This window comes from Perca flavescens, chromosome 6 (assembly GCF_004354835.1).
Source record: "Perca flavescens isolate YP-PL-M2 chromosome 6, PFLA_1.0, whole genome shotgun sequence".
In the NCBI taxonomy this organism is placed as follows: Eukaryota; Metazoa; Chordata; class Actinopteri; order Perciformes; family Percidae; genus Perca; species Perca flavescens.
In genome coordinates, this window is record NC_041336.1 from 21,451,580 (window position 1) to 21,471,123 (window position 19,544).

General features: G+C 38.8%; 1 protein-coding gene across 1 annotated transcript; it reads right to left on the minus strand.

Annotated features, from left to right (window-relative positions):
* Positions 1–16,131: 16,131 nt before the first annotated feature.
* Positions 16,132–17,556, minus strand: twist1b (twist family bHLH transcription factor 1b). The gene is made up of 2 exons (XM_028581209.1): positions 16,857–17,556; positions 16,132–16,692 (listed from the first exon to the last, which is right to left on the minus strand). Exon 1 carries the CDS (start codon positions 17,385–17,387, stop codon positions 16,881–16,883), a length of 507 nt encoding a protein of 168 aa, XP_028437010.1. The 5' UTR covers positions 17,388–17,556; the 3' UTR covers positions 16,132–16,692; positions 16,857–16,880.
* Between the last annotated feature and the right edge of the window lie 1,988 nt (positions 17,557–19,544).

The following is a 19,544-nucleotide window of genomic DNA, read 5'->3' on the forward strand; positions in this document are numbered from 1 at the left end:
GGGGATCATGTTATTTAAATGCATAGAATGCCACAAATTGTGGTACACTGAAGTTAATGGCACTTCCCCTCATGTTTTGAAGTTCAGCTGGCACTGCCACCTCATATGGCCTGGTGTTAATCTGCCATGAACAAGCCTGCATTATGCCAAGAGTGCAGTGGAAGTGAGTGGGAAACAGGTGGCCTCAACTTTTTCTCATTCCTGGTCTGAGCGTTGGCTTCTGGACGCAAAGTTGGACAGCTTGCATTCTTAGGGGGGAATTTCCTCCCAAGCTACTTCGTTAGTGATGGAAAATAAACTTAAAATACAACTCAAGTGTTTACATGTGTGGAGTTGTGCAATGAAGAGCCAATTTTAGTGTTTAAAAGACAAGTTCATCATTTTGGTAAATATGTTTTTGTTTGTTTTTTGCTGAGAGTTATGGGAAGATTAATACAGCTCTCATGTTTGTGCAGTAAATATGAAGCTACCGCTAACAGCCTTAGTTACCTTAGCATAGCACAAAGCTAGCCTGGCTCTGTCCAAATATAAAATCTGCCTGTCACCTCTAATGCTTAAAGGTTGCATATTATGCTCATTTTAAGATTCATACTTCTAATTTGGGTTTCTAGTAGAACATGTTTACATGCTTTAATGTTCAGAAAACACATTCTTTTTCTCATACTGTTCGTCTGAATATACCTGTATTCACTCTGTGTTTAAAATGCCCCATTTTAGCTCCTGTTTCTTTAAGCCCCCCTTCCAAAAAAGCCCATTGCTCTCTGATTGGTCAGCGTTTATGGGTCTTCTGCATCTGCGCTGTAGGAGTCTCTGCACTGTCACCGAAGCCGGGGAATGACTGTAATGGCAATCTAGCGGTACTTTCTACCTATATACAGTATAGTTGTGACATCACAACCGTACAGAAGTCCTTACAGCTCGTTTTAAAGACACAGTTTCTGAATACGCGCTGTGTGCATTCTCTGTGGATTAAGCGTTTTAACAATTTGACAACATTTATACAGCACCTCAACCTTCTTTATAAAAAAAGAGACATGGAAATCTCACTTTTTACAATATGGGACCTTTAATCTGTTTAGAGGTGCTGTTAGGAGGATTTGGGCTAGATGTTTGTCATCCGAACACATTCTCGACAGCTCAAAAATAAAAAGAGAACATAAATATTACTGTATGTAAATTATTGCATACAAATACATGAAAGACAACAGACAGTCTCTTTTAAAAGAATGTCCACATCTCATCTTCAAAAGACCTTGTCCACTGTTATCACTTATATATCTTGGCAACAGCACAGAGTGTAAGTCCATGGATTTGAAGAAATTGATAACAGATTGTCTGCAAGGTTTCTGGCACGAGAAAATGGGTAGTAACATCACAATCACATCACAACTGTCTGTTTTCTCAACAAAGTGGAAAAATCAGAAAGTTATTTTTACTTTTTGACTAGATGAAAATGAGGGCATGTAGCAGTGTTGGGTTTTGGAAAAGTTTAAGATGGAAACTTGATGAAAATAGGAAACGTTTTTCGGTTGGAACCCACTCTAAGTTACAGGTTTATGTTCTGCCTTATTTGATTGGCTGCTATATGAGGGAAATCACTTTTATCCCTCAGATGTAAAAGTCACACTGAAACCAAGCAGCCACTGAGCAATTATTGTCAAACAGTCATCATCTACAGCAACATTTCTGCACAGGTTGTACATTAGTTGCCTAGTATGTATGTAACCCAACTTTTTCACACTAATAGACACAGTCAGGTGTCAGTCAACAATACGCAGACAGCCTGGGGAGTCATGCAAGCTCTAGTCCTCTGGTGCTGCACTTGGACAGAGATGAGAGAGTGCGGGGAGAAAGAAAGAGGCCTGCTTTCCATAAAGTTCTGGTATCCTGTGAGGCAGCTCCGCTTCATAATCATAAATCGTAGATGGAAATTGGGGGTTCATCATATCCCAACATAACAGAGAAGTTTCAAAATCAAAAAATGGACTGGCGGTTCTCGTGACAGTTTAATATCAATGGAAAGATTTTGAAATTTCCCAAGGTTTCTGTTCAGTTTTATTTGAAGTTTTGCAGCTAGAGAGGGCAGCTAAAGAATGTTTGGAGTTCAGTGCAAGTTCAGTTTGCATAAAAACTTTCCTTCTTATGATGAACATATATTTCAGCTTGTTTTCTCTTATCATCAAAACTAATGAATGTGAAAAGATGTGATTCTGGGTTTTTGAGTCTCCATGTGATGGACCCAGCTCCTTCCTCTCTCTCCTGGAGGCTGTGGAGGACTTGGGTCCCCAGCCTCTCCCTGGCTGGTGCTCCGGCCAGCTCTAGCCCATGCGTGTAATGCTGTTTGTAATGAGAAATCTAAACAGGGAGCAGCAGTGAGGCATGACAGGAATGTGTTTCCATTGGAGGGAGCTCCATGCAAGAAAAAGAGAGGAGAAAAAAAAAAAAAAAAAAAGAATAAGAAGAAACATTGAGGCAGAGTTGTGTCCAGAAGGAGCGCTCACTTGGGCCAAAGCGGAAGACTAATGTTATTGTACATTGGCTGTCACTCTGCCAGCCCTCCCTCACCAATTGGTTCCTGGTCTCCTTACCAGTTTCTCCCCCGCCTCTCTCCCTCTTTCTCTGCTTCCCCGAGACTCTGTTTGCTCAGGTGGACAGTGACACAGTTCTGAATGAGCCCCAGTCGTCCCCCCATCTGCACGCATGGCTGTAGACTGTGTCATCGAGTCAGAGTCCGGAGGGGCCTGCGGAGAGCTGGAAATTGAAGCTTCAACCCGGGTTCACTCTGGATGGGAGGGAGCAGGAGGTTGAGGGACAAACACTGGGAGGAACAACACAGGAATGGAGGGAAAATGCAAATGCAAAGAATGGAGTGCCATAAACAGAGGGAGAACAAGCAAAGGGAGTGAACAAGTTGGGGTGAAAAAGGAGGGAAAGAAAGACAGATAAAGAATGATCGAGAGCGAGATGTGGAAAAAAATCCGACCACCCATTTTGAAAATTAGAGAGGGGTGGTTGTAGTCTGTGGAGGCCGTCTTGGTTTATGGTCCATGGAGGTTGTCTTGAAACAGCGCTGTTTAGAGTTTATTTTATCATGCCACGCCGCCTCAGACCCTCTGTCAGGAATCTCATTCTGCAAAGACTAATTACAGTGTAAACACTACATTAAAGTCTGCAGGCCACTCCACTTTACTGTTTACCTTTTCTTCCTAACAATCCTGACATCCCTCCACAGATTGATTTTTTTCCATAGAAACCTCCTCTGCTGGTGTTTATTTGTTTTGAAACTTGCATGCAATTCATGCTTGAATGGATGGATGAATAACAGCTCAGTTTGAAAGGCTGCAGAGTTGGTCCCACCTGCAAAATGCAACTACATTTCACTCTGAGCATAACCAGGTTCTGCAGAGAAAAAAAGAGCAGAAAATACCAACGTTCAAGTTGCCAAAACATTCAACAGATGCAGTACATTGTATGACTGGTGACTGTCAAAGGGCCCAACACTCGAGGGAGTCAATTGAACACAAAACTAAATATCTCACCATTTAAAAAAGAAGACCAGGAAACTCTGCTTCATTTGCACATGCATGGGTGCTGAGGAGTGGTCACTCAGTGTCAGTCACCTGCATGGCCAAGGCAGAGAACGTAATTACTACCACATGGCGGCCAAAGGGGCGGAAGAGAATGCTTTTAAGGCAGCCAGAGAGTTATAGCCCCCCCCAGATCTTTTAGCATATGAAATAAACAAGGGAACTGCTCCTGCATGCGAGTGTATATGTGTCACTGTTTGTATCCTTTGTATTTAGTTTTTTTCATTTTATGATCGCTGTAGAATACCTAACTCTACCTGACTGTCTTGTTTGCTGATACAGAAAGTTAGTTACAACAGTGGTGTAAAAAGAAGATCTTTTACTTTAGTAAAAGAACAACTACTACACCGACAACAAGTCCTTCATTTATAATTAAGAGAGGATGTACAAAAGTATTACAAAATGTACTTTTAGTATCAAAAGTAAAAGTACTCATTAGGACAGCCTTCATTAGGGTAATATTACTGACTTATTATTACTTATGCATTAAGATATGAGTGGCTAATTTGAACTGATTTATAAACTATTGGATAGTTTCATTTGTACAAATGCGCCGTATCTTATCAGCCATCACGTTTTGCATGTAACAAGTAACTATATCTGTCAAATCAATTTAGTGGAAAATTTAGTGCAATATTAGCCTCTTTAATATGTAATGAAGTAGAAATATCTAGTCACATAAAATGGATATACTTAAGTAAAGTAGAATGTATCTCAAAATGATGCTTACGTACATGACAACATACTTATTTACACCCCTGATTAATCAGGTTTAATATGAAATTTAAAAAAATCAATAAAATAGGTCATAGTTACACATAAAAGCAGATTAATCCCTCCGTATTTGTCAGTATAAGATAAAAATAGGAGGCTATAGTGTTGGTGTGTGTTATGTGATTTTTACACTGACACCTGAGGAGTGTTGATATTCAGGCTGGGCCAGTATACCCGGCAGCTGACCGGGAAGTGTAATAGGTTGTCTTACAAAGCACAGACAGGAAATGAACCCTGGTATCAAGCTTGAATCAGCTACATCTGGACTGAATTATTCATCCTGGTTGTTTTTGGCTGGTGATAAATGATTTAGTCGCACCGCTGACGCTATTTCTCAAGAACAAATATAACTATGATATAGCACAATGAAAAAAAGTGGAAAAAGATGACGAGAATGTTGCAGTTATTCACGTGCAACTGTAAGAAGAACTATTCAATTATAATAATATTTTTTATTTTGGCTCAATGGTGATTAAATATTTGCAGGGTTGAATCATCCCTAAGCTTTCTTTGTTGCTTGATTTGTCTCCTCACTGTGTTTTCTCTTTTGTGATTAACTGTGTTCTTAGACAATCAATCCACACTGTGCCTTCTGTAATTTCAAAATAAAGCAAACACATTATTATCCTTATCTTGACACAATGATCTGATGTCGAAGCTGATTCCAGTATTTTGTTGCACTTGCACACAGGGTGGACAAGAGCAAAAACATTCAAATATCTTCCCAGTCCAAATCAAACACTGCCATTTCTGGTGTGACCACAGGGGGAAGCTTAATAGCTCCTTGGAGGTTATGAACTGTTGACAGTTAATAAGTCATAAAATTCCCCCTTAAAGAGGATGCTAGATTCCATCTGCAGGGCACCCAGTACAAAGAGCCGGAAAGTAAATATCTTGCAATGGAAGTGGACTGGAATCTCTCAATGGCTGCTCATGGAGAGTCTCTAGAGCTTTTTCCTCAAGGTTTTGTGATTTCTAGAGGCATGGAGGAAAATGCTTACATTACTGAGTAATTTTCCCTTAAAGTAAACTTACTTTTTTTCACTTTTGGAGAATATGAGGCTTTGAGAGTGGAGGCAGAACATTGCAGGCAACTGACCTTCGTGATTACAGCTCATATTATTGTACTTGTCATCTATTTCTCTTTGCCCCTTGGGATGTTTGCCATGGTAACAGCACACAGTGGGCTGTCTGGGCTGACCCATGCTGTCCTCTGCATTTCCCAGCTTGGCTGTGATGAAGGGAAGTCTCTGCCCATGATCCCTAACCCCTGATGAGGAGGGTTCTCAATTTCAGCTCCAGGTCCTGCATGGGCCTCACATCCCTTTCTGCTCCTTTGCCACCACCGTTCCACCCCACGATCCCCCCATTCAACCACCAAGGGCATCCCTTCCTTCAATAAACAGCTATTTTCTGAGCCAAACTGTACTAGATTACCTAAACTGTCCCCTCTGGCCTCTCAAAGAGAACAAGTGCTGGTCGTCAGAGCCTGAGCACGCTTGACATTTTGATTAAAGACATTTTTCAACATTTTAGGAAGTATACTTATATGGCTATCAGCGAGTTAGATGAAAAGATTGATAGCACTCTTGTGTATCTACAGTAAATATGACACTACCACCAGCCAGTAAGCTTAGCTTAGAACAAAGACCGGTAGCAAGGGGCTGTGCGAAAAAATCTGCCTATCAGCTGTTGCAAAGCTCAGTGATCAACACCTAATATAGCTTCAGTTGCTGCAAAGGGATTGTCAATGAACGATTAGCAGATACATTTGGCATCAACAATTTGTGAGTTGCCAGATACATTAATTAACAATGTTAGTTAATATAAAAAGTTGATTGAAAAAATTGGCAAAATAATCATTTCAGCATAATGTTCCTTGTTAATTAATTATATAAATGTAATTTCTTGGAGAACCAGTTGGCTTTAGAGGCGCCTTTTTGTCCAGTGTTCGTGCTAAGCTAAGCTAACTGTCTCTTGGCTGTAGCTACATATTGAATGGAGGGACGTGAGAGTGGGATCAATCTTCTCACATAATTCAATAAGCGTATTTTCCCAAAATGTCGAATTATTCCTTTAACAGGGCCATGACTGCCTGACATTATTTTTGAAGTAGAGTTTTCCCGTCTTTCAGCAAAGACTTGTGCTGTTAAGGCTATAATTGTACTGCTCATGCTGGTTTGACAGGTGTCCTTGCCATATGCCGTGACACCAGCCTTAACAAGCCTGGAGCACTGGAGCGACTGGGCTCCACGTTGGTGATGGAGTACAGCCACAGATTGGAAAGAACAGAATCGCTCATGCAGCTTCACCTGAGAGCAAAACTAACAATGTTTTGGCTGACTCTTCTCAAACTTTAGGACGTCCTATATTCTGGGATACCCAGGGAACAAAAGTTGTGTTTTTTGTGTCCTGTGGGGTTGAAAGAAGAAAATCTATTTACAAAAGCATGAAAATATTTTATCACTAGCAGCAGGGGCAGGAGTGTTTTAATGACCTGATCCACAGGCCTCTGGCTGGCTGCAGGCTTTCTCAAACTGCAAAGAAAGAGCCCACTGGTCTGCCTGCCAACCCTTGGGGCAGCATTGAGATGAAACAGATAAGATGATTGTTTCTAATGAAATCCAGATCTTTAAGTCTGTCTGGACGAGGACTAGCTGGGCCCCTTCTCCATTTTTTTTCTTTTTTTTTTTTTTTTTTGTTGAAGGGGGTGTTCCATATTGATCTTGAATTTGAAGGGAGACTGTGGAAGTCGCTCCCTAATTCAAACCAGAGCTCCAGTACCAGCCCTGGTGGAGCTTTGATGCTTTGAAATTCTGCAAGCGAACACGGCACCGTCAGCCTGCTGGACCCTGTTGTCCTGACAACCCTAATTATCTTCCTTTACGGCCTAGTTTTTACACAGGAAGGGGATCATTATGTTCTTTAGGCATTTGCATCTCTCTGGGGCAAGTGTTAAAGGTCAGGGAAATGAACCAAAATAACACATAACATGAATACAGCAGAGCAAGCATATGCGTGTGTGAGAAATGGTGACTCACTGCAACACAGCCAATACTTTGGCAGGCATTTCTTTTGTAAAATATTTCTTGAATTACTTACTTGAACACGTGTTCCCAAGGACAGTTGAAACTCCAACTTTCTGCAGTATTTTTTCAAGGTTACAGTGAAGAGCCTCTTCATGTCAATACATGTTTCTTTTTTTCAATTATCTTGCTAACTCACTGGACTTTTTTCTTTCTATGTACCATTCAAACTAAATTCTACATATTCTTTGTCCAATAAAAAGCACAGGAAACTGCATGCGTCGTGAAATAATGAGCCGTTCTCTACTGCTTAAGAGAACTATTTTATTAATAGGCTACTTTGAGCTTGCTCCTAAAATAACAGCAGTCCAATCACAATACATTATTCATTCTTATAATGTGATAATACACTTGTAATACAAAATAAACACAGCACTGTTTTTCCTGATGGGTTTCCAGTTGAGTTCAGACGTTGTCCGTGGAAAGTTAATGTGCCACATGTACTTCTTTGCTCTTGGATAATGTACGCTGGTACCAGACTATTTGGTTCAAAAACAGCAGAACATGGCCCAGACTAAACTGCTGCTTTTCACACAGTAGATACTACAGCTCTGACATCTTGTTCATATATTTTAAAAAGGGAAAGTGTATGGCTGCCAATCGCCTGCCTCAAAGAAGGGCTTTCAAATGATTAACAAGGATTTAATTCATTGCACAAGGCTTTATTTCCTGTTTTATATAGTTTGGATAAATACAAATGCCAACCACTGAAGTCGCAAATACAATCATGCAATCGTTGATGTTGCAGGTATAAATGGATTGAAACTCTCAAACATTGGAATGAAATAAAATGAATTTATTCAGTTAGTCTGTCTGCCAATGTATTATCATTAATATACTCTAAATCTAAGCAGGGAGTGTTAAAATGAATCAAGGCCTGGGTGAAATGTGAGCTACTACTCAGGAATCCAACCACTAACATTTACTGTTAAAACATTCTCTAATCAGATTTCTGTCTTTTACTAGAGTGGGACTTCTGTAGGATTTTCTTGATGTGCAATCATGCAAATAAAAAGGATGATATGTGGTGTAACAATGTCAAGTAATAAAAATTCAAAGAGATTGAAAGTCAAGTCAGTTATCGCCCAGATCTTATCAGACTGACCAGTGTAGCTGAATGAAGGGGCCTTAAGTGGTGTCGCTCTGCCAGGGGTCACAGAGAGCTGCAAATCAAAGGGGGAGCCAGAGGTTGACCAAACACACTGTTCTCCCACTGCCCTTGTGTAAAACTATCTGCCAAACACCAGTGGTCCTCTTTGAACTTGATTTAGCACTAAGGTCACAAACAGCCGCTCCTCTGTAGTGGAGGACGAAGCCGGCACCCTGATGACATGGAGATAGAGGAGATGTATGTATGATGTATTTATGTTGTCTTACACTGAGATTATCACTGGGTTCTCTAATGGGGGTCTCATACAGACTTCACTGTTATTATAGTGAGTTATAACTATAACTCTGCAGGCTATTAAACTTGCAGTTTTTCACATTTATGGATAGGGAAGTATTTTTTCATGTGTAAATATGAGCATTTTTGAATGTTTTAGATATACATTTTTACGCAAGTTGTGTAGTTTAGAAGTACACGGTTGTTCTTAAGTTATGCCTGTGCAATCAGAATATTAATGCATCACAATTACAGTTCAAGCTATCGGCAAAATACTAAAAAACAGACAAATGCTTTTAATAATTAGCATTAAAAATATATTTTTATCTACTAAAAAAAACATAAACAAAATAGTTGCTTATATATAAAACAAACAAACTTCTTTTTCATATTGTTGCTGTTGTTGTTGATGTCATGGTTGTGTTCATCTGACCAGTGGCTCCTCTGTCGGTGGACTGAAGGATCCTGGCACCTCGTGTGATAATGCAGTGTCCTGCACCGACGCTCCTGCTGGGATGTGAGGAAATACATCATGAGTCATAACTTATATAGAACATTAAAGCCAGGTGAGAACTTGCCTAAAGTAACACATAAAAATGTATCCTGTTTATTACTTAGTGACATATGCTATGGCAAAAGTTGAAAAGATGATTAAAGTTTTCGCATTTGCTTTATATACTGTATTTCACAGATGGTTGTTCAGAATGCAAATTTCATTCACTTATTTATTCTACATAAGCAGTTCAACCAAATAGTTTAGTTTTTTTTTCCCCAGTTGGCAGTTCTATAAATCAGTTGGTTGATGCTATATTTGATTTTATCACATTTCTCTATAATTATAGATATATAAAGATATAAAGCCACTTCAGAGTAAAAATCCTCAGGACTTTTGTTACAAAATTTAAGAAACACATTGCGTCCAGTTTCAATGACATGTGAATGGATTCTTCACAGCAAAAGTCCATTAGTTAAGTTAAAGTTTTGGTTTGGCAATATCCTTCCTTGATGACCCTCAATAGGGTTTTTATTTAGTTTTTTAATGCTACTGTTTTGTGCATTTTGTGACTGTATGCATTATTAAATATGGCATCCAATACAAATGATAAAGAGTTGGTTTGTTGGGCATGTCCCTTTTTTATCAAAGACTAATAGTCTTTATTAGGACAAGATGTTTCCAGTGATTGTCAATTAGATTACACCTGCATCTTCATAATGCCTGCTAAGAATTCACTAAATTGGATAAGAATAAAGTGTTTAAAATGGTTCAGAGGGAATAAGGAGAACATTGTAACTCTAGGTAACAACACGTCAATTATCAGTGTGACATTAGAGTCCCGGTATTCAGCGTTGGTGGGACTTTTGGGCCAGCAGGTTAATGAAGGCAATGGGATTAATACCCGGGGAGTGGTGGAGAGCCCTCGGGGACAGGAGCAGGGGACGCTGCATCATTAGAGCCCTATTAACCCCAGGGCAATACAAGGACTGCTGAATGTCTCAATCAGTGCCTCAATAAGGGACAAATTGTGCTCTGCCTTCATTCACATCCAGGAAGAAGTTACTTTAACAGTTGAGATTTTAAATAACATTCTCACACACACACACACACACACACACACACACACACACACACACACACACACACACACACACATACACACACACACACAAACAAACACACACATGTTTATTATAAGAATAATATTTGAATAGATTTATCTTTTTACAGTGAGTTGAGACATTTACTCAGGGAACTGATGCATGTGCTTTATAAGCTTCACTAATGTGTGGTTCAGTTTCCACAATGAGTGAAGCACTCATCAAACAGTTTACATTCTATAGTGAGGTATTCTTTTTCCCTCTTCCCTCAGAAAATAATCCTTTGTATTTCATGCTCAAACTGGGGCTACATTTATACACTCCATCTTGATTGAACATAAACAGGAATGTTTGAAATCATTGCGTTGGACTATGACTGCCCTCCACTCCATCTGTATGTTTATACTTCCTGTAAGAGGCCCTCTATTTATGGACAACCGAAGAACACAAATAATCATCCCCCTCCAGTAAAAAAATCTGCTTTTATTATCTGCAACGTTTTGCAATGCCTTTGTGTACGCTCACGCTGCCTTCTGATTGCCTGTTTATTATTCCAGTGTTTCTGCAGAGCCAATGGGGATCCGGCCAAATCTAAAAGGTGCCAATACTTTTTCAGCCTTTTCCTGTCTGTGACATCATTGTGCATTCACACTGATCCGTGTCTTGTCTGCAGCCTGGGTGGCACACATCACACGCAACAAAGGTTGAACACAAGGTGCACACGTTTTGACTGTGCCCTTTGGACGTGTATCAAAGGACATCTCTGGTCCTCGATACAATCACATGTAATGCCTAAATCATGCCGTCATTCTTTATGACCAGTGTGCATTTTACTGTGATGACCTGTTATGCCTTCATATTTTCGGTTGAAATCTTTAATTTGCCAACATAAACATGTTGTGTGTCAACAAGCCCTCAACCAGATTTAAACAAGAATCTGTTTAACATTTTCTCAAACAGCCAAGGGCATCCAATTCCTCCTGTTGAGTCCACTTTTATCCAAATATTTCAAGAAATAAAGTTTCCTCATTGTAACTTTTACATTGATCATTTTCCTCAAGGGCCATACAACTCTTCAGACATAAAGCGTCATGTTGTTTATGATCTCAGGATGAAAATCTTTGAATTTTTGCAAATTAATGTTTATCTAAATAAAAAAGGAGACATTTCATTCAGTATCAAAGTTTTTTAAATGCAAAATACATGATCAAAGGAAGTTTTCTTTGTCCTTTTTTTTCAGAGATGAGGATCAAAAATGCAGTTTGAGGTTGTCTGAAAGCATTAGCAGGAATCAGTAAATCGTCAAAATTTTGCAACTTTCAGTCAATAATTTTACCAAATTCTTTTGAAGCCTAATACCCTATCACCTCTCTCATTGTTTCGTTCTCATATGTTTCCATAAATCAAGTAATTGCTGCACAGGTGTCTATTTAAATGTTTTTCGGCATGAAGTACACTTCACTTCTTGATGCCAGGTTAGAGAAACAGTATTAGACCCTGTCTTGGATTAAACTGATTTATAAAAAGACAATGTTTTATATTCATGGAAAAATACTCTTGAAAGTTAGATTCCCACATATTTACAGTGATGCTGATCAGTTTGTTTTCAGTCCTTTAAAACCAAAAGTTGATTATCAAGAGTGTAATGTGTGATTTCAGGAGATCCGTTTTGAAATGATGATGAAAAAAGAACACTTTGAAACCTCCTGAACTTTGGAAATTTGTTCAAACTTTTGTTGTCGAATGAGCTTTATCTGATTGCAGAAATATGAGTTTCCAATGGGTCTCCAACTCAGCGTGCAATGCATTTTCAGAAACACACCTGTGCGTCCATTATTGCATTTTTTTGATTTAGGAAAGGATCTTCATCTAAAGTTTGTAGTATGCTTTTACATCTACAGCTATTTTGTTTTAGATTCAAGCTTTAATTCACGGTAAAACAGATTCATTTTGTTGCACAAATCTGGTGACAATACACTCTAATAATCTGACAGTGCTCCATGATTTCTTGTCCTGTCTATGCACCACTTTGTATATTGCATTGCACTTTTCTGCTCTTTTTGCACTTCTGGTTGGACACAAACTGCATTTTGTTGTCTTTGTACTCGTACTCTGCACAATGACAATAAAGTTGAATCCAATCTAATCTAATCTAATTGAATCTAATGATTTGAACTAATTAAAACTGGTTGTTTTTCTGTTTTTCAGATTCAAAATGAGATGGATCATTATCATCTTTCTCCTGCAGTGAGCAGATGAGAAAAGGGGCGGAAATATGAAAATCCATCCTTTTGACAAAACATCTTCCTCACTTGATGCCAGATCTCATGGTGTCATGTGAAAAAGTATACGTACACATCTGCAGGTAGCTGCTCATTTTCAACAGCAGTATAAGGTCAGAGGAACTTTAACAGTCATAGCTGCTATCTGCTCAGAGATGCACATAGATTATGAATGATGTTTTTTTTATATGCATATCCTTCGCATCATATATTCAACCACATGTTCTTCAAATTCATTGCACAAAAAAAGAAAATCATTTCCCATCTTTAAGACACCTTTTATTACTGTGGTACTTTTCTGATATGTGCATCAAAATGTTCTCTCAACAAAGAACTGCATTTTAGTGCAGTTTATGTATTCAATAATCAGCAGACTCCGGATGCAAGAGGTATGCACTGTAGCTGTCTGTTTCTGTTTAGCCTCTCCTCTGTTTCCTTGCCTCAAGTGCATTTCTATACTCTGATCTTATCTCCACGCAGTTCAACTACTCCTGGCTTTAATATGCACTTTCTGAGGCATTGTTAAAGGTGTGGATGAAACTGTGTGTGGGCCTGAAAAAGTTTGATTACCAACCAGAGGACCTTTCAATTCTCACTGAGGCTCAAAATGGAAAATCTGGAATTTCACTTAACATTGTGGCCGAAGTGGCCGTAAAGTCTGCACCTGCTCTTTCCTGTTGAGCTCAGAAATAAACGGTTTAATGCAACAGCATAAAACAAACAGCAAACTTAAGTCTTCTTGAGTGCACATATTATTAAAGTTATTCTAACCATCTCTTACAGTAATTATCAGGTACACCATCTATTTTCAAGTAAGCTGCAATTGAAAAGTATAATCAAATAAAGATTTTTAAGAAATGCAAGTACGTAAGTAAGTTACAAAAAATAATTAAAACACTTTTAAAAGAAGCTAAATATGGAGACCAAAATAATAAATAATAAATACTTGATATATCACCTGTCAGCTGCTGGTGCTCGTGAATGAACTGCGATATGTAGTTACAAAACCGAGAGCTTTTATTATTATCTTTGCGCCAGGCCCCATGACTACAGCCTAGTAAGGTTAAGTTTACTTAGGCCTATTATTATTATTATTATTATTATTATTATTATTATTATTATTATTATTATTATTGTTAATATTATTATTATTATTATTATTATTATTATTATTATTATTATTATTAGATTAATAGAGGTTGTATAATAACTTTTAGTAACTCATTAAGATCACTGATTTAATATCAACGTTATTATAGCTGCACAAAAACATCCAGAGCAAACGAATCATTTGGAGGAATGGAAACATATTACTCAGATAATATAGAAGTAGAGAAAAAAGTCAAATCTAATTTGAAAGTGCAGTCAATTAAGTTTATTTATTATTACTCATCTTATCGTCCATGTCTGACACAACAGTTCTCGTATAGGCTTAGTCAGGGGTTAAATATGTGTCATGCATTTCTTTTTTTCCCCAATAGCTGATTCTTGTCCGTTAGTTACTCCCCTCCCTTAAGCCCGCTCCCTCCCCCCCACACACACACACACACACACACACACACACACACACACACACACACACACACACACACACACACACACACACACACACACACACACACACACACACACACACACACACACACACACACACACACGCTCTTCAAAGTCTAAATCTTCGACGGCAGAAGGCCCGTTAGTGTTGGAAGCTTTAGAAAGAAACATCCTGATCTTTATATATCTTAAATACAAATAATCAGCAAGTCAACCTCTCACACGACCATTAACATAGACTGTCTAGCTTTTCCTTCAGCCTACCTTTGTCTCAGCGCGTACAGTCAGCTCCAGATCCTGTTACTCCCTGCAGGTGGCCCTTTTTATTAATCCATTTTAATCAAACCTGCTGGATGATTTTAATGTAGGACTGCAGACTCACAGTCTGTGTGGAAGCAAAGCTCCTCCGAGCTCTCTCTCTCTCTGCAGTAATGCGCTGCACGGCGAGTCTCTGCACAGTCTGAACATCTGCTCGTTTCACGTGACGTTTTTTTAAAAATACTAACATCTGTTCTAAATAGGTTTCATTCTGTGCCTCTGCATCGTGTCAATTGCCAACTCCTCTCTCCTGAAAGAAGGGGAGAGGAAACTTATTTAAGCCTATTGCGATGCACAAAGGCTGGGAATTTAAAAATAGGCTGCAGCTTCTATTTGTAGGCCCTGTATATTTATCTGGCATGAACTGAAAACTCAACTGTAAAAGTTTAAAGAAAAACTGCTTATTCATCTGGACTGTGTGTGTGAATCATGTCCCCCCCCCCTAACATTTCAGTGAGATGGCCTCTATATGTAAAGACCTACAGCCATACCTTCTCGGCCTCCTTAAATTTCATAGACATCTGGGAATTCCATACATGCCTCGGAAGCCAATTACACACCTTCAAACGCGCACACACTTTGATTTGGACAGTGAGAAACACTTTCTCAGATCTCTGAGATCAACTGCAGCACTATAACAGTATGAACGATTTATTTAGTGACAATAATACCTTTCATGCGAAAAGACGCAGAAAGTATTATTGGTTATTATGTGGCAGATATGCAGAATCGCAAGAGATTATTGCCAATACAATAGATAAAATAATCCCATTTATGATTTAATTGTTTGAATTTGTCCTCATGAATTTATATAGCCCACGCATCGTTATGCTGCAATAAAACAGTATAGAAGAAAATCGTGTTAGTTTGACAAAATGTCTAAATCCTAAGCATGTAACTGCCCTGCTGTTTATGTTCAGCTGCTCGCAGAAGAGAGACTGTATCATGGGCCCAATAGCAGGTTGACATGACCCCAGTGTAACTTATTTACTCATAATGGTGCGTCTCAGGTCCAGTCCTTAATCCAACTGTAAACAAATCCAGGAAAAGAGAGAGTGAGAGAGAAACTGGAGACTAAACTAGGCCTTTCAAATTTTAATTAAAATGGAATCTTAACTTCGTTTTCAGACTGTTTTCTCTATAGCAGACATTTCTCCGCCATAATACCCTTTTTCACGTTTAAATAGTTTTTTTAGTTTTAGCTATAAATGACGTGAAAATGTATTTTTCTTTGTTCCTTTTGGATGTGTAACAATGGGCTATACAGGCTATGAAAAATAGCTGCATATTTCTCCAACGCTTTCACTCGAGCCAATAATAACGCCATCTGTTTTCCCAAGTGAATGGCGATATAATGGAAGCTTTTGCCATTAAATCTGATGTGAAGTAACAGTCCACGAGATACATGCATGGAAGCTGTTTCGTGTAATCATTTATCTTGTCTACCAACTAACCAAAGTCCAGTTTATTTTATCTTCATTTTGGCCTCAGCCGTTTGCTATTAACAATTCAATTAGCTTGACACAAAAAAGAAAGTCAAAGGCAAACACTTTAGTCGTCATTTTCTTTAATGCAAAAAATATACAGACATTTACAAAAGAAACGATGATAAAAATAGGAATGTATTTGTATTTCAGACACAGGATCTATTCCTCAATGTAACACGTTTCACCAATAAATAAATAAATGTATTCTGACAATATTTTGTTGTTGTTGCACAGGTTAGATCCACACAGTCAGCCTATAATGTGAGCTACACCACCAGTTGACAGTCTCACAACTGCTTCAATAATGCACTTTGACCTCCACAGAAATAAGTCCAAAGACATGCATTCAAAATATCCTTTCCTAAAAAAAAAAAAAGAAAAGAAAAAAAAGCCTAAAACATGATTTTTTTTAACATTCGTTGTCAACAAAATGAAAACGCATCAGAATGGGAGTGTGTGGAGCAATAGGCTATCACACGGCTGCAGGTCCCTAACGGGCCTCTGCAAAAAAAATGATCCCCCAGAGCTTCTGTGGTCTTTGGTTTAAATAGAGTGATCCCATGTATCCAGCATTGGACTCCAGATTTGTCCCGTCGGAATGTGATAAGTAGATTCAGCAGTCATCTGTAGGTTAGACAATGCATTAGGCTAATTATCACTAAACTGTGCAGATAAGTAAACAAAATAACGCTTCATTAGACCACAGCTATAGCCATAAAAGAACATTTCTAGAGGGTTATTTTTTTTTCCCCACAGTTGAATGGATTTTAGTTGAAAATCAAGCGTACCATAGGGCATAATTTCTCCAGATGTTAGTGGGATGTTGACATGGACCAAGCGCCCTCCATCCTCCACACAGAGAAGGCGTAGCTCAGCCTCTCATGAGCCACATAACTACAACTTGACATTTTGGAGTCCAGCTCGTCGCTCTGCAGCACCTGGTAGAGAAAGTCGATGTATCTGGCTGCAAGTTTTAGGGTCTGTATTTTGCTGAGTTTGTCCGAGGGCAAAGTGGGTATAATTTTCCGCAAAGATGCGAACGCCTCGTTGAGAGACTGGGTCCTCTGTCGCTCCCGGACGTTTGCCATGACCCGCTGCGACTGGAGCTCCTCGAAAGACTGGGGGCTGCTGCTGCTGGACTTCTTCCCTCTTTTCCCAGGGGTCGGGCTATCTGAGTCCTCCCCGTTTTTCCTGCCTGGTCTCCTCTTCCTCCCACACCTCTTCGGCTGTCTGTCCAGCTCCCCCTCGCTGTTGCTCAGGCTGTCTACAGGAGAGACAGGAGAGCTGCCCGACTCTTCCCCCAGATTTTCCTCAGACATCTCCACTTGGGTAGATGACGACAAGAAAGTGTCCAAAAAATGATTTCCCTCTCATGAAGTCACGGAATTGGTCCACCTGTAAGTTTATCTGGCTTTGAAGACACCAAAGTATCCATAGATGGGTTCCTGGGAGGACAAATCTTTTCTGATACTTGAGAAACTTAGGCAGTTCTTATAGGCTGCATGGCGTAAACTTTTTGGGGAGGGACAGGATTGGTCAAGAAGATGGATTACGTGAAGCGAGGGGTGGGAGCATCCAAGGAACTATTAGAAAGCTCCTAATATAAATCCGAGTTGGAATAGATAACGCGGTTATTTCACATCGTTACACAATTATTACCAAAACAACCAAAATACAGTTATAGTATAGTATCATCATAATAATAACAATTATGTCAGCAATATGATTTTTATAAGACAAAGTCATCTTTTAATTTTCATTTAATTAACTTCACACCAGCGAGGAAAAGTCGAATAGCAAATTGTCTCAGTATGCTCAAAGGGACTTCAAAACGAAATCACATTTAAAAAAACAGCTCATTTTAATTTAAATGAACACATTGTAACAGCCTTGCTTTTCCTGCAGGTCTGAGCTCAAACAATGTAATTTGTATTCCTTCATCCATCCATCGGCATCCCAATTAAACTAGTGTCCGATCACATCACTGCTGCTGTATATTTGCTATAATCTCCAGGAAGTGTATGAGCTGACACTTCTTTTTTGAAGTAGCATTGTGCAACCTTGGCTCATCTCTATAGACCTAACCCACAAGGAGTTTGGGTTGATGTTTCCATCTAGTCTTACTTAAACCAAGTGAGATCAAAAGATTTTCATATAGGCAACATATAATCCCAATCTCACATTTTTTAAATGCAGCCAGTACTGCAGATTTTTAAACTTTTCCTTGGAGGACTGCTGCATGCTTTAATTATATTCCCCCACAAGAGGGCATGTTTTTGGTATACTGTAATATACCATAAAATATATGTAAAACTGTGGTAAAACAAAGTTTATGTTTTTTTGCTCGTCCATAAAACAATACAAGAAGTGATTATTCCCTCAGTTCTAGTCAGAGAAGAGGAAATGGCAGCTCCGTAGTTAAGACCTTCTGGTATTTACAGGGTGGGTGATACAATATCCATCTTGTTTAGTGGAGGATTACTTTGTTTAGGTTGAGATGGCTGTGGTCCACAGGAGCAGCATCTGGTTCAGGAAACAGGGGGGCAGTCAGGGCCAGAGGTCACAACACCAGTGAACATCTATTTACATCCTTGTGGAGGCCTGAGAGTGAAGTATTGTTCCAGGGGAAACACAAGCTTGCTTAAGTGTAACATTTTACATTTTAACTAAAGAAAATGCCACATTTTTCACATTTTCTGGCAAAAAATGACACCCTCGTTCATTCATAACACTCTGCTGCAAACTAAAAATGACATTTCAAGTTTGCAACTTGCATATATATATATATATATATATACAGCAAGAGCAGCTCAAGCCTCTTCAAGGTGTGTGTACCTGTCTGCTGGCCCTGTCCATGGTGCTGATCTCAGCATATACACACACACACACACACACACACACACACCCACCACTATACGTATATATGTACCTTACAGGTAAATGCTCCACCGCTTTGTCTGAATCTTTTTTCCATTGTTTTTCCTGCCGGATCTCGTAACAAAAGTAGCAACAAGTCAGCAGGTTTTACTTTTATATTAAATACATATTACATATTTCATGCAATGTGCATTTTTCATACAAAATGTGTGATTCCATATGCTTTTAAGTATCTTTTGGCTTTACATTTGTCTTTACAGTGGTGAAAAGTAACTAAATACATTTACTAAAATTACTGTGCTTTAATACAAATTTACTTGTACTTTGCTTCTTGATACTACTACATTTCAGAGGGAACTATGCACTTTATACATTACTTTTCAAGAGAGTTTTAATACAAAAACACATGAACAATTGATTAGTTATGATGCTTTGTTATAACAATGAGGCAGTTCAATGAGCTCCACCTCCACCAACTACAACATGAAAGTACTGCTGACATATAAATGCATCAATAACAATGATCCAATAATATAGTAAAGGGGTCATTATGCATAATGTGTACATTTGATATTTTAAATACATTTTATGATACTCAT

Coding starts and splice junctions, on each gene's coding strand:
- twist1b (XM_028581209.1), bottom strand. CDS start 17,387: ATGTCTGAGGAAAATCTGGGGGAAGAGTCGGGCAGCTCTCCTGTCTCT.